This window comes from Chaetodon trifascialis, chromosome 14 (genome assembly GCF_039877785.1).
Source record: "Chaetodon trifascialis isolate fChaTrf1 chromosome 14, fChaTrf1.hap1, whole genome shotgun sequence".
NCBI lineage: Eukaryota > Metazoa > Chordata > Actinopteri > Chaetodontiformes > Chaetodontidae > Chaetodon > Chaetodon trifascialis.
The window spans coordinates 27,253,413-27,268,412 of record NC_092069.1 but is presented as its reverse complement, the minus strand read 5'-3'; the positions used below and the strand labels follow the sequence as shown (position 1 = coordinate 27,268,412).

Genomic DNA, 15,000 nt, shown 5'->3' with positions numbered 1-15,000 from the left:
TACCCGCTCGGTGCAGATAACCGAGTTCGGTTTGACTACGGCGGGCACAGCAGCAGGCTTTCCAACGGACTCGGAGGATCCAACGGGTTCAAACCGGACGACGGACCGCCCGAGCTGAACCGCCAGAGCCCGAACTCGAGGAGCAGGGGACACGGCGGGCTGGTGTCGGCACCGGGACATATGAATGTGCCGCCGAACCTGCTTCCTCAGACCCTGCTCAACGGACCGGGTCCGCACGGCGTGGCGGGCAGAGCCGCCCCTCAGACCACCGTGGTCGGTGCCTCCCTGCCCGGCCAGGCGGGGCTGTCTGAACCTGGAGCGAAGCGGCCCGCCTCGGTCTCCAGCACGGACCAGGAGCGGGAGCTGAAGGAGAAACAGAGGAACGTGGAGGCTCTGGCCGAGCTGAGCGACAGTCTCCGGAACCGGCAGGAGGAGTGGGCGAGCAAGCCGAAGATGGTGAGGGACACGCTGGTCACTCTGTCCGGCTGCACCCCGTTCGACGTCCGCTTCAAGAAGGACCACGGGCTGGTCGGCAGGGTGTTCGCCTTCGACGCCGTGTCCAAACCCGGTATGGAGTACGAGCTGAAGATCTTCATCGAGTACCCGAGCGGCTCCGGGAACGTGTTCTCCAGCGCCTCGGGGGTCGCCAAGCAGATGTACCAAGACTGTATGAAGGACTTCGGCAGAGGGTTGTCCTCCGGGTTTAAGTATCTGGAGTACGAGAAGAAGCACGGCTCCGCGGACTGGCGTCTGCTGGGGGATTTATTACCGGAGTCTCTGCGTTTTTTTAAGGAGTGTGTGGGGGGAGACATGCTGCCGCAGCCGTACATCGACGGCAGCTACCCGCTGCTGCCCACCTCCCTGGTGCTTCCCGGCCGAGCCTTGTCTTCGGGGAGCGGGAGCGGCAGCTCAAGGGTCGGCGTGAGGAAGAGGAAAGCCTCCCCGGAGCCGGACACGGCGGAGGGCGGCCTGAAGCTGACGGAGGAGCAGCAGAGGCAGCAGTGGATCAACAGCCAGACCGAAGCCCTCAAACTCTCCATGGCTGCCAGCTCTTTCGCCGGGCCGCCGCCTCCGCTCGGCCCGGGACCACCCGGCCTCTCCTCCGGCCGCGCCACTCCGCCGGAGTCCGCCGCTCCTCCGCAGAGCGGACAGTCCCCGATGGCCGCGCTCATGTCAGTGGCGGACACGCTCGGGAGCGCGCACTCCCCCAACAAGGACAGAGACTCGGTCCACTCCACCACCTCCTCCTCCAGACACAACAACGGCAGCCCGGCGTCCCCCGCCTCCGTGTCCGGACAGAGGCGCCTCTCGTCCCGCAACGGAGACCTCGGGCTGTCCACCACGTCGCAGTCCGCAGGTGGCATGGAGCCGGTGCACGCGCAGAGCGTGCCCGACTCCCCCATGGCCAACAGCGGGCCTCTGTGCTGCACGATCTGCCACGAACGCTTAGAGGACACACACTTCGTGCAGTGTCCCTCCGTCCCCAACCACAAGTTCTGCTTCCCCTGCTCCAGAGAGAGCATCAAGGCCCAGGGGGCCTCCGGGGAGGTGTACTGCCCCAGCGGGGAGAAGTGTCCTCTGGTCGGCTCCAACGTGCCCTGGGCCTTCATGCAGGGGGAGATCGCCACCATCCTGGCCGGAGACGTGAAGGTAAAGAAGGAGAGAGACCCCTGAGGATGAGGACGGTGACGATGAAGAGACTCTTTAAAGTCTTCTTCTGCTTTCTGTGCAAAAACCCACGTAACAGTGAGACAGTCATTCTGCTGCTGAGCTCCTCTGATGGAGAGAATCGATCTGTGTGCAGCTGATCGGGATGCAGCCGTATTGATTAAACAGGTGACAAAAGCAGGACTGCAGATTATTCCAGAAACAAGAGAAACTTTAAATTCAAGGAGAAATATGGACGAGGTAAAAGTAGAAAAACACCCCCCCCCATATTTCAATGTAATATCAGTAGTGAGGGGGTTTGTAACGCTGTGGTCTGTCCTCGAGTCCCCGTCCTTCTTCTCGGACATGTTTCCACTCTGCTGATGTTTGCTTTGTTCAGTCTGGTGTGACGGTCAAGCTTCGGTGTGAGGAGGCAGGACGAGGGTCTCGCAGCTGATGGGGTCTGTTAGCTGTGAAACACAGACAGGAGTGTTAGACAGGACAGGACAGGACAGGACAGAGACTGACGCTCCAAAGGAGGACGTCTCTTAAATCCAAAATGAGAATCTGCTTTGAGTTTGGAAAGTAGATTTGTCTTCCGGCCCCGTGTGAAGGCGTTTGTCCCCGTAGATTCAGCCGTTGTTTGTTTGTGTCTTCGCTCACTGTTTATTTTATAGAATGTCCACAGTGGACAGCTGACCTGGGGACAGTGTCAGTGGCGTCAGTCGATGAAGAGGCTGATGGTCTTCATCCATCAGAGAATCAGGACGTCAGAGTTAGAGGTTTCGAGTCAGAGCCTCCTGCAGCTCCACCCTCTGTACACCTGTGCAGCTGATGACCTGGACGTTCCTCCAGGTGAGGCCAGCTGTCCGTCAAGTAAAGATGTTACAAGGTGTTTAAAGGTGGAGCTGCTGAAGGACGCCCAGTCGCCATTGGTTCATTGACATAGAGTCAAAGTGTTGATGAGAAACGTCCTCAGAGCAGCTGGACGCCTCGTCTGAGTCACATGGAGCGCTTCGATCAGTCAGCAGGACGTGTCCTCACAGAGGAGACGAGGCGGCAGGTCAGACCAGCTGTCTTCATGTAGAGAGTAGAGTGTGAGGACAGACGCACATCGTCCCTCAGACGTCTTCAGCAGTCAGTCTGTAGGCCGCGTGGTCTCTGACCAGCGTCTGTCTCTGTTTTAGGACGATGAAGAAAGTAATTAGATCAAATCGATCAATAGAGAAAATGATCGTTAAGGTGCAGCTCCACCAAAAACGCCAGCGGCTTCGCTTCATCGCGACACGAGACCGCCGGCATCAGGGACAATGAGACCGCCAACATCAGTCTCATTGCGTCCTCTGCGGGAACAGCGTGATCCAGGAAATCTGTCAGAAGTCTAATATGTCCAAAACTGTGGACGAGGACGTGGGCGTGAGCAAGAGACGCGCCGGCGCTCCGCTGATGGAGGCCTCTGTGCAAGGTGGAGCTTGTGAGGAGACGTTTAAATGTCCTGTGTGTGTGGATGTTTGAGGACACGTGTGTGTGTCCTGGTGGAGGTGACGGAGGCGTAGCTGTGATGTGGCGTTGAAACAGACAGACAGCTTCAGAGGGTGAGACAGCTTCAGAGGGTGAGACAGCTTCAGAGGGTGAGACAGCTTCAGAGGACACTTTCCACTTTTTCTAGAAGGTTCAGCGGCTCGTTTGTCGTTTCACTGAAATGTTTGACTTCCTGTTCTCTTTTCTTTTTCTTCTTCCGACTGCAATAAAGCTTTTTTTGTCAGACTTCCTGTTTTTCTTCTTACCTGTAAGGTGTGATGGCGTGGAGGACGGCTGGAGACGTGCTCGGCCTCTGTCTGTCCTCATGTTGACCTGCTTCACTTCCTGTAGTGACACACTGATCTTGTAATGTGCCTTCAGCTCAAGCTGTTGTAATAAACTCTGTTGGTATGAACCTGCTGCTCTCAGCTGTGTGTGTGTGTGTGCGTGTGCGTGTGCGTGTGCGTGTGTGTGTGTGTGTGTGTACCTGCAGAAAGAATCCTTCACTGTGTACTTACACTGTGTACTGCAGTAGTACTGGTTGTAGGATTAGGAGTGCCAGGAACAACAGAACAGCAGTAGTTGTATCAGTAGTACTTCCAGCAGTATTAGCTGTGTCACTGGCAGTAGTATTTTTCAGTTATATTACAGTAATCAGCTATATCTGTAGTATAACAGTAGTAATACTGCAGTTCCAAAGAAAAACAAATCATTGAATCAAATTCAACAACAGAAAAGAATCAACAAACGTTCTGCTGAAGAACGTCAGGAGAACCAGAGCAGCAGTACTGCTTGTACTAGTACTGTTTGTAGTGGTACTGTTTGTAGTACTGCAGCAGTTCTCGCTGTAGTTTTGGTTTCTTGCTGCATTGCAGATTTTTTCTTTGAGCAACAACACACACCTAGTGAGTGTGTGTGTGTGTGTGTGTGTGTGTGTGTGTGTGTGTGTGTGTGTGTGTGTGTGTGTGTGTGTGTGTGTGTGTGTGTGTGTGTGTGTGTGTGTGTGGACAGTGATGGTTAAGGTGCCCTTGGCTCAGTGCAGCAGCTCACTTTGCATACTAATGCACACACACACAAAGACTCCAGGGTGGTTTCTCAGGATTCCTCACATACACTGCGTGCGTGCGTGCGTGCGTGCGTGCGTGCGTGCGTGCGTGCGTGTGTGTGTGTGTGTGTGCGTGCGTGTGCGCGTGCGTCTGTCTGTCTGTCTGTCTGTCTGTCTGTCTGTCTGTCTGTCTGTGTATGGCAGGCTAAGGGGCGGGGTTGGTTGATTGACAGGCCTGATTTTGTGTCTGTTTGTTGAGATCATTCGTCGTCTTTATTGATCAGTGTCAGTCTGATCGGTGTCTCTGTGTCCTCGTATCAGAGACACAGCAGCCTCAGAGCAAAGAGCTGTCCACAGACTGGACCCGCAGACGTCTTCGTTCTGTGTGTCCCTGTCTGTGGACGGGTCTTGTTTCCTGTCCTGCTTTGGGACAGGTGTGATCAGCTGAACGTCCCACAGTGAGACAAGCAGCGCGGAGCATCAGCCTCGTCCGTTTGCACATCGCCGCTCTGTCTCCCCTCCCCCCCTCCCCCTCTGTCGCCGTGCGGGATGCTGCGGTCACCATGGTTACCAGCCTCCGGGTTGAGGAACGTGCCGAGGAAACAAAGAGAGAAAACAGGATGTGTTACGCTGAGGTGACGTTCGTCCTCTGCAGTGAGGAGCGTGATGTTCATGCTAATAAAGCTTGTTCGAATTTAAGGCTGTGCAGGAGTCACGCCATGAGGTCAGGGGTCGATGTTCCATTGGTGTGTGTGCGTGCACGTATGTGTGTGTTTGTCTCCCAGGATCGACTCCATCTGTACACGATGATGTCAGTACTATTTTTCTCCCAGCATCCCCCGCTGCAGCAGCCAACGAGACAGGAGAGGAGGAAACAAGAGAGGAGGAGAGGAGAGGAGGAAACAAGAGGGGAGGAGAGGAGAGAGGAGAGGAGGAAACAAGAGGGGAGGAGAGGAGAGGAGGAAACAAGAGAGCAAGAGAGGAGAGAGGAGAGGAGGAAACAAGAGGGGAGGAGAGGAGAGGAGGAAACAAGAGAGGAGGAAACAAGAGGGGAGGAGAGGAGAGGAGGAAACAAGAGAGGAGAGAGGAGAGGAGGAAACAAGAGAGGAGAGGAGGAAACAAGAGGGGAGGAGAGGAGAGGAGGAAACAAGAGAGGAGGAGAGGAGAGGAGGAAACAAGAGAGGAGAGAGGAGAGGAGGAAACAAGAGGGGAGGAGAGGAGAGGAGGAAACAAGAGGAGAGGAGAGGAGGAAACAATAGAGGAGGAGAGAGGAGAGGAAACAAGAGAGGAGAGGAGAAGCCTTTCCTCCTCCTCCTCCTCCTCCTCCTCCTCCTCCCTCTCCCCTGTCTGTGAATGGAAGCTTCACTCTTCCATCATCATCAGCAGCAGCAGCATCTCTGCCTGCTGTCACCATGGGAAACTACTGAGGCGTTGCCTAGCAACAGCAGCAGCACCAACTGTCTGCAGCAGCTGTGACTGAGAGCAGGAGGTGATAGAGGCGGCCATTTTATCCCCCCCCACACACACGCACACACACACACACACACACACACACACACAATTACAGTGTGGTGTCCTCTGACTGATCCAGAGGCAGCAGACTGTGTGTGTGTGTGTGTGTGTGTGTGTGTGTGTGTGTGTGTGTGTGTGTGTGTGTGTGTGTGTGTGTGTGATCAGCTGTTTGATCAGGATACGTTCACCAAACAATCAAAAATCTCACATGTCCACATTGACATCACACACACACACGCAGAGGGTTCAGCCTTCAGACTGTGTGTGCGTCACATCAGTACAACAGCTGGTGTGTTTTGGGTTTGAACACGCCCTCTGCTGGTGTCTGGTGGTGGAGCTGATGGAGCTGCTGGTGTCTGGTGGTGGAGCTGATGGAGCTGCTGGTGTCTGGTGGTGGAGCTGATGGAGCTGCTGGTGTCTGGTGGTGGAGCTGATGGTGTCTGGTGGTGGAGCTGATGGTGTCTGGTGGTGGAGCTGATGGTGTCTGGTGGTGGAGCTGATGAAGCTGATGGTGTCTGGTTCACAGTTCAGTGTTCTGATTATCTGATCAGTCTGCAGGTCTGCAACAGGTCAGGCTAACAGTGTGAAGAGCGCCCTCTGCTGGACCAAAGACAAACTGCCTCAGACGCCTCAATGACAGACTTCAGCTGGACATGAAGGCGCTCATCGCTGACACTTTTTTGTCAGTGGACTAAGAAACGAGGGTGTAACGTTTGTTTCACTGCAGGTTTTAGACAACATTGACATTTCTTACAGTGTTCAGTCACATGTTCAGACTCGTCAGAGTCCATGTGGACGTCACCTCATCAGAACTGTCGAAGCGTCGCTGTGCGGTCCAGCTGACGGCTCGGGAAGGCAAAGTCAGCGTCTACTCAACCCTACTCGTCTCTGTCGGCCGTCTTCTTTTATGCAGAGATGACCGGTGTTGCCGAGGCGCTCCAAGGGTTTCCACGGCAACCCAGACAGCTGCAAGAGATCACCTGCAGTCTTCAGCCAATCGCAGTCAGGCGGCAGCAAGGAGAGCCAACGAGGTGCTGAGGGAGATGGGACGCTTGAAGACTGAGATGAAGATGCTGCTGACGGTGAGTTAGCAGAGAATTAAAGTAGAGGACAGTGGACAGTAGAGGACAGTGGAGGACAGTATAGTATAGTGGACAATAGAGTACATGGACAGTAGAGGACAGTGTAGGACAGTAGAGGACAGTGGAGGACAGTAGAGTCCTTTCAGCACAGCCAGAAATCTGAAGCACGTTGACATGAAACATTTTTATCCTTCGAAAAAATGTGTGACGGTGAAATCAGTGAAAGCTGCTGAAACTTCCTTGAGTCTGTTTTTTGTTTGTTGATCTAAAGTCTGAAGGATATTCTGTCGTCTAACAGCCAGAAGACTCTCTGAACACCAGCAGACCTGGACCAGACCACCACCAGTCCCAGTCCCAACCAAACCTGCTTCAGTCCCAGCAATCCCACTTCCAGCAGATCCAGTCCCAACAACATCTCCCCCAACAAAAAAGCTTCCAGTCCCAGTCCCAACAGTCCAATTCCCAACAAAACCAGTCTCGATCCCAACAAGTTCAGCCCCCACAAACCCACTCCCAGTCCCATCAAAGCCCTTTTCCACAAATCCACTCCCAAGAAAATCGTACCCATCAGTCCCAGGCAGTCCAGGTCCAGAGGAGGCCTCCAGTTCCATCCATGTTGGAGGAGGCAGGTCGGGTTCTCCGTCAGGTTCGGAGACAGAAGAAGGTTCTGGAGGAGAACGTGGAGGCTCTGCTGAGAGTCAGAACGGGAGAGGTCCTGCGCTGCCAACTGGAGGCACTGGCTGCTAACAGGTAGCTAATGCTAGCTAACTCTTTGTTTATGGGCCTGCTAACGAGTAATTAGCTGCCATCATGACCGATAACCTAAAGTGAACTTTATTGGCCAACAAGCCAAAAATCCATTCTTTTTGTATCAGCCAACATTAGTTAAATGTATGCTAACAGGTAGCTAACACTAGATTTAGATCTGCTCACAGTTAGCTGAGGCTAACTTTTTGTCTGCTAACATTAAGCTAACATTGCCTAAATGGTGCTAACACATCCCTTGTGTTAACTTCATGTCTGCTAAGAGTTAGGCCTAGCTAACGCTAACTGTGTGTAAAGAAAGCTAACAACAACTACCTGGATTACAGCATGCTAACAGTACTTTTTAATCTGCTAACAGGTCGCTAATGCTAGAGGTACGCAGGAGTGATGTTATTTATAGTTTGACAGGTGACATTGTGATTATTGATCAGTGCAATTATCAGTTTGGTTTTGTATCAGAAGAATCATCTTTCTAAAATCAGAGCTGTTGGTTCACAGCCAGACGCAGCAGGTTTGTTACACACAGTCAAAAATACTGGGAGGTGATTAGATGAAGCATCTGTCTGTCACAGCCTTCAGTGCTCAGACTCTCCAGCTCTGACAGATCTGATGCTGATAAGCTAACCTCTTCAGGAGCTGCCATGAAGCCCTGTGAGACGGATTCTCGCACTGTGAGGTCTCCTGGTCTCCTGGTTTCCTGGTCTCGTGGGCTGGTGGTCTGGTGGTCTGGTGGTCTGGTGGTCAGGTGGTCTGGTGCATCCAGCTGCCTCAGAGGGTGATCTGGTTCACGTTTGTTTGTGTTTGGGGTGTCGATTGGCAGACGGCCTCAGAGCGCTCTGCAGGCAGCGATGAGGGAAGATTGAACCCAGACATCACTTTGACTGACAGCTGTCACTGAAGACGCGCCGTCTCCGTCTCTGCTGCCTTCAGTCATAATTCTGTTGAGTTCATCAGCGTCTTTCACAGCTGAAACTTTGGACCGAACCAATCACAGCACAGTTTTAGAATCTTCAGCTTCATCAAACAGCAGATTGACACTGACACGAAACACCACAGAAGAAGTCTGTCTGCTGTCCCTCACACAGAAACTTTCATCTGTCTTCTGTCCCTGTCCTCTGCAGAGACTGGACTGAGGAGATCCGGATCAAGAAGACAGTGGACGCCTGGATCAACACTTTGACCCAAGACATCCAGGTGAGCTCTCAGCATGGTTCACACATCCTGGAACACCTGGAATTCCAGGAGTCCCCTATGGTCTCTGTCTGTCTCTCTCTTTATGTGTACATCTCCTCCTCCTCTTCCTGTCCTCAGGCTGAGATGTCCTCACAGGACCCTGCGACCAAACACTCAGCCAGCAGAGACGCCAAGGTGACATCACAGCAGAGGGCTGCTGGGAGCTCTGCCCACATGGGCAGGCGGAGGCCAATGAGCACGCTCAGAGGAACAGGAAGTAGAGGACAGACAGCTGGACAAAGACTGGTCGGTCTGAGCTCCACTCTGATCGATTGATTTGATCAGTAACACACCTGACGACTCATAGATTTGATGTCATCGATCGTTTCTGTATCCAGCTGCAGGGGGCGGAGCCTGAGAGAGCCACAGGTAGACTGACAGACAGCGAGCAGGCGGAGGCGGACGGAGAGTCGTGCCTGACTCGTCTGTACGGCAGAGCTCCATATGAAGGTCTGAGACGAACCCTGAAGAAGAGTCCGTACCTTCGCTTCAGCTCACCTGGCTCACCGCTCAGCAGGAAGCCCCGCCCCCGCCTGGTGGAGAGCGTCCGAGGTCAGGTCTTATTTCCTCCTCCTCCTCCACACTGAGGAGGCAGCCAATCAGCAGCTTGTGCTTCTCCTTTTATCGACTGCAGGGCGAGGGTCATGTGACCAGCGGGTCAGACAGCAGGCCAGTTTTTGGTTGCCTTGCTGGCAAGTCGACTGTTCTGTTCGTGTACTGCGTCAGTGTGTCCATTTGGACAAAGACAGCTCTCGGACAGACACTCTGGCAGCGCTGAGCCAATAATAGACGTCGACAGTCTCTGTGTGGAAAGCTTTACCTTATGAACACATCGGTGCGGTGACATCACAGGCGTGACATCACAGTCTGCTGCTTCCTGTCTCCCTCAGGTGTGAAGGTGAAGTCCTGTAAGACTCAGACGTGTTTGGATCCCGCCCTCGGTCGGTCACCTGGACCACCTGGGCATCGTCACTTCACGGGCTCCTCATGCCTGACCTCTGGTGACCCTGTTCCCATGGCGATCCCTCTGAGTCAGTAAACCCGTTGTCATGGAAAAGTTGTTTTTTTTATTTTATAATGTTTCAATTATTTTAAGAATGTTGTTTTATTTTGGATTTTTGTGTTAATTTGAATGAACAAATGAGACAAAACCAACAAGTGAACAGAAAACGAAACCGTTACCCAGAAGCCCCTGCATGTGACCGACACTTACTGACCGACACTTTTAACTCAAAGTAAGGGTCATGGAAGGTCAAAGGTCAGAAGTAAAACTGAAAATACAAAAACTGAAAATGACAAAAAAGTAAAATTCAACAGAAACGAAGTGAAAAAAATACGAAATCTAAATGTTAAAGGTTAAAGTCATCCCTGTCCCCCATCAGGTCGTCCCAGGATGGACTCTTCCAGGTGTCTCACTGAGCCTCAAGAGGAAGTGACATCACCACCCACAGCTCCTCCCACATCAAGTGTGGTCGCCGTGGACAACGGACTCTCCGAGCTGCCGTCAGACGTGAGTCTGAATCCTCGAGGCGGCGTGACGTCCAGTTAGGGCCCCCCGCAGGCCCCCCCCCACACACACACACACACTCTGTGTTTGTCATGTGTCTGTATTGAAGGAGAAACTTCGCCTCCTGTCAGTCACTATGACAGACAGCTGGAGGTCAGAGGTCACTCACAGGTGGTTTTGTGTTACAGAAGGCGGAGCAGCTGGATGCAGGTGAGGCTCCTCCTCTTCCTTGTTTTGACATCATCAAGGGGAAGAGTGAAGAAGAAGAAGAAGAAGAGGAGGATGAAGAGAGCGTCTTCCCTGGAGCTGACCTCCTGTCTGCTGCTGACAGTGTCCAGGTAACCTTCCTCTCCCCCTCGTGTGTCTGTTCTTTTGTCGTCCATCACGTCCTCTTTGTCCTCGGCTCGTGGACTGACGTGAGCTTCATGACTTTGACTTTTGGAGGCTTGATGTTGATTCAACGCTGTGACATCACCGTCACATGACTGACATCATTAAGCGCTGATGGACAGGTGAGGGCTGATCCATGGTGACCAATGGCTGCAGGGCATGTCCCCGCTCCCAGTCCCTGTCTCTGTGGACTCCTTCCATGCATGCTGGTTTTGATGGAAGCTGAGCAGCTGATGAAACATCAGCTGCAGCCTCACAGCTCCTCCTGCTGGACACGCTCTGAACTGCTTCCTGATCCACACTGTCCAACTCTGCACATGATTGGACAGCTCAGGTGAAGCGTGTGAGACACGACAGAGTGAAGAGCTCATGTGTTCTGAAAGAGCCGCTCAAAGATCTGCAGGAGCTCGTTGCTTTTCTGCTGTTCGCTCTTTCAGGTGAACAGTTTGGGTTTCGTGTGCTGCTGGTTCGATGGACTCAGGGACGTGGTCTTTGCTGGTCCTCCTGAGTCTCTCAGGTTCTTCTTCCTGACTCTGTTTGGTTGACGTCCTTCATAAGCTTGAGTCGTTTGCTGAAGATTTCCTCTCATTGTTCATCACTTTTTATTTCTCTCCTGAGCAGCAGGAGGAGGTGAGTGTTGTGGGTGAGGAGGTGGTGGAGTTGGATGGAGGTCCATCTGCTCCTCCCGTCCTGTATCAGGGTCCAGTCTTCCCTCCCCAGGCCTGCTCCGCCTCCCCTGACCAGGATCAGGCCTCTCTCCTGGACATCAACCTGCAGAGAGATGTCCTGGAGAACCGGCTGGTGGAATGGTGAGAAACCGGACTGAAGTGGATCGAAGTGGACTGAAGTGGATCCTGGTGGCACTGACGGCACATCGCAGCTTTATTCTCTTCTCTTTGTGTCTGTTGTGTTCAGGGTGGAGCAGCAGCTGATGTCCCGGATGATCTCAGAGATGTACCGCCCCCCTCCCTCTGACCCCGCCCAGAACGACTGCATTGACCAATCAGAGTCTGAGGAGCAGAGTGTCACCTCAGACATCGGTGAGCAGACAGGCTGACGGACCAATCGGAGCAGACGGCTTCTCATTGGCGATCACTTATTGGTTCACCAGCTCACGTTAAACTTAAATGATGTTATTCTGTTTGTCTTCATCATCAGATCTCGTCTGTCTGTCTGTCTGTCTGTCTGTCTGTCTGTCTGTCTGTCTGTCTGTCTGTCTGTCTGTACTGTCTCACTTCCTGTCTGTGGCTCTCAGCTCCAAGCTCATTGGTTCCTACTGAAGACGTAAATCTTTAAAAAGCCCTCAGATGTATCACCTGTGCTCTGATTTTCACAGCAGTGTGCAGTAAGAAGTGTTGGACAGATGTATTTAGCTGTCCTCTGAGCCAGAAGACATAAAGAACATGCTGCTTCTGCTCATCGTGTTTGTGATCTGTTCTGTTTGAGGTGAAAACGTGTCCTCATAAAGGACACAGACTGTACAGATGGACCTGGTTCAGGACTGACGGGTGGCGTTAAGTCCAGGGTTAAAATCTCCAGAGCGTCTTCAGAACGTGACATGTTGAGATGTGTTTGGAGGACAGACGTTGGAGGACTTAGTTCTTGTGTTTGGGGTGAAGAGCTGTGCTGTCTGTCCTGAGGAGGACTTGTCTCACTGTGATGTTCGTGTGTGTGTTCAGTGGACGCAGCAGGAGGTGGAGGTCTGCAGCTGTTCGTAGACTCCAGCATGGCGGTGGACTCGGCTCTGATCAGGCAGCTGATTGATGAGGTCCTGACCGAGCATGTTGCACTGATGCTGGGACACAGAGACACGCTGGAAACAGGACCAGAACCGGGACTCGAGCCGCCAAAACCAGGTCCAGGAGCACATCATGAGGTACAAAAAGTCAGAACAAACTAAAACTTGAAAATCTTCGTCACTCCGTCTGAATCCTGCTGCTGGTTCTGTTCCAGGAGAGACCGGTGTCACTGGTTCCTACACCAGTTCCTACTCCTTCACCCAGCGTGACCCCGCCCAGCGCAGAGACCCCGCCTCTGACCACACCCCCTCCCTCTGAACCAACTAGCCTGCTGAATGAGGAGTCTCCTCAGCCAATCGCAGCACCAGGTTAGAAACGGCAGAAGCATTAGCATTAGTCTTAGCATTGGTGCCGTATGCAGTAGCAGCATTAGCAGGCGTAGCTGTAATAACATAAGCGGCAGCAGTGCTAACTGTAGTACGACTGTACGTCGTAGCGTTAGCTCCTGCCCGTTAGCAGCACACTTTGTAACTAAACGCTCTGTCTGACTGTGACCTCAGAGGCTGTAGCCACGCCCAACCCCAGTCCAGAACCCACCCACTCTGCAGGAAGTCCTCCTGCTGTCCAACAAGCTCCGCCCCCTCTGACCTGGGGAGACGCTGAGCTGCCATTGGACGAGGAGAGACCAGAGGAGCACCTGGATACACACCCACAGCTGCTGTATGCGCACACACAACCACACACACCTGCTTACACACCGGTTTACACACCAGTTTACCAGGTGGGGAGGCAGGTGTATTATGGGAAATGTTTTTCGTGGAGACAGCAGCCAGTGAATTTAGCATCAGATACATTTGAACAAATCAGCTGAGAGTCACATGACGTCTGATGTGTTGAGAGCAGAGACAGGACGAGTGCCCATGTCTGTCCACGTCTGTCTCATATGAACAAAGAGATTTAAGTTAATGTTCATGATTTATTTCACTTAGAGATGCACTGATCCAATATTGGTATCAGTATCGGTCCCGATATTGAAGAAAATTCTAGATCGGGTATCGGTGACATTGGGCCGATACATAGGAGCCGATCAGTTCAGTCTAACGCTATGCTGTGAGGCGCTGCGAGGGCGTCATGCACAAGCAGCACGCAGAGCAAGCACACGATGTGGACCCCGATGTTTTCAAAATGAGGCGAGCGAAAGGATCGCTCTCAGCCTGCAGCCTCGAGGGCTACCTGCAATACCTGCACAGCAAATAATAAATAACAATGCCCACCAAGTCGTACTGCTATTTTTAGGACAGTGGAAAAGGTGGAGGAATCAGTGACGAGTCAGCCGCTAACAAACGGCTCCTAGAGCCTCTTTGAACCATCGGAGCCTCCTGCCGGGGGCCGCAGCGACTTTTTTTCTGTTCAAGCCGCACCTGATTGGTCAACTACATGACGTGTGGTACGCACTGAGCAGGAGGGGGAGGGGCAGGGGTTACAGACACAGCACACACACACACACACACACACACACACACACACACACACACACACACACACACACCTGCAGTAAGAAAAGCTGAGTTAAATAGATATTTTTATTTGTACAAATTTATGTGTCGTCCATGAGCTCAGACCCCGTCCCCACTTAAAAACTAGCAAAGAAATGTTTAAGTCAAGTGTGATGAACAAAGAATGATCCCAGTCTTCTCCACACAACGGAGAATTTCACTGACTGTTAAAACCGCACTCAAGACATTTGGGTTGTCCTCAACACGACTGTCCACAGAGCGTCCCGCACAGCTGCTCAGGTGTGACTCAGGTGTGACTGTCCACAGAGCAGCTCTGACTTTGTCTCAGAGACAGACTGTCTTCACCTCACCTGGACTTTCAGTCTTCAGCTGTGTCCTTCTCCTCCTGCAGGGTGATGTCAGTAGCGGAGGACGAGCCTCCTCTCTCCTCCCCTCTTCTTCCTCCTCGCTCCCTCCCTCCTGCTCCCTCCGCATCTCCTCCTCCCCCCGGTCCTGAACCCGGACCAGCGTCCCCCTCCAGCTCCTCAGAGGACTCCAGTAGCTCCAGTAGCTCCAGTAGCAGCAGCTGTGTGGTGACCGCAGACACTGATGCAGCACTCAGACACATCTCAGAGGGAGAACTGCTCTTCAGCGTCCAGCAGCTGGCTGCCATGACAGGTACCTTCATCATCATCTTCATCATCAGTCCCACATCTGTTCTCTACATCTTTAAAAAAATCACGTTAAATTCACGTCATAATGGATTCTTCCAACTACAAATCTGAACTGTCTCTGTCTTTCTCTGTCTCTCTCTGTCCTTGTCTGTCTCTCTCTGTCTCTCTCTGTCTCTCCCTCTGTCCTTGTCTGTCTCTGTCTCTCTCTCTGTCTTTGTCTGTCTCTGTCTCTCTCTCTGTCCTTGTCTGTCTCTGTCTGTCCCTGTCTGTCTCTCAGACGAGGAGGCTGTCTGTAGTTTTTCCAGTTCTGTCCAGGAGCAGCAGGAGATGGTGAGGACCATGTTTTGTCCCTCAGTGATCACAGTTGTATTTTGTAGTAGTACAGTTGT

At 52.6% G+C, this 15,000-nt stretch overlaps 2 protein-coding genes across 2 annotated transcripts in view; both read left to right on the top strand.

The window, feature by feature from the left end:
* irf2bpl (interferon regulatory factor 2 binding protein-like) overlaps window positions 1-3,575 on the top strand; it is a 3,920-nt gene extending 345 nt beyond the window's left edge. Inside the window, exon 1 of the mRNA XM_070979241.1 lies at window positions 1-3,575. This exon is cut by the window's left edge and continues 345 nt beyond it. Within this exon, the coding sequence (XP_070835342.1) occupies window positions 1-1,674 (1,674 nt within the window). The 3' untranslated portion in view covers window positions 1,675-3,575.
* kiaa0586 (KIAA0586 ortholog) overlaps window positions 1-15,000 on the top strand; it is a 28,096-nt gene that overhangs the window by 8,235 nt on the left and 4,861 nt on the right. Inside the window, exons 10-24 of the mRNA XM_070978606.1 lie at window positions 6,639-6,807; window positions 7,106-7,557; window positions 8,694-8,766; window positions 8,884-9,051; window positions 9,144-9,357; window positions 9,696-9,836; window positions 10,188-10,315; window positions 10,501-10,650; window positions 11,324-11,511; window positions 11,618-11,742; window positions 12,382-12,578; window positions 12,656-12,809; window positions 13,002-13,161; window positions 14,350-14,615; window positions 14,889-14,941. Of these exons, the coding sequence (XP_070834707.1) occupies window positions 6,639-6,807; window positions 7,106-7,557; window positions 8,694-8,766; window positions 8,884-9,051; window positions 9,144-9,357; window positions 9,696-9,836; window positions 10,188-10,315; window positions 10,501-10,650; window positions 11,324-11,511; window positions 11,618-11,742; window positions 12,382-12,578; window positions 12,656-12,809; window positions 13,002-13,161; window positions 14,350-14,615; window positions 14,889-14,941 (2,638 nt within the window). The remainder of the gene's footprint in view (window positions 1-6,638; window positions 6,808-7,105; window positions 7,558-8,693; window positions 8,767-8,883; window positions 9,052-9,143; window positions 9,358-9,695; window positions 9,837-10,187; window positions 10,316-10,500; window positions 10,651-11,323; window positions 11,512-11,617; window positions 11,743-12,381; window positions 12,579-12,655; window positions 12,810-13,001; window positions 13,162-14,349; window positions 14,616-14,888; window positions 14,942-15,000) is intronic.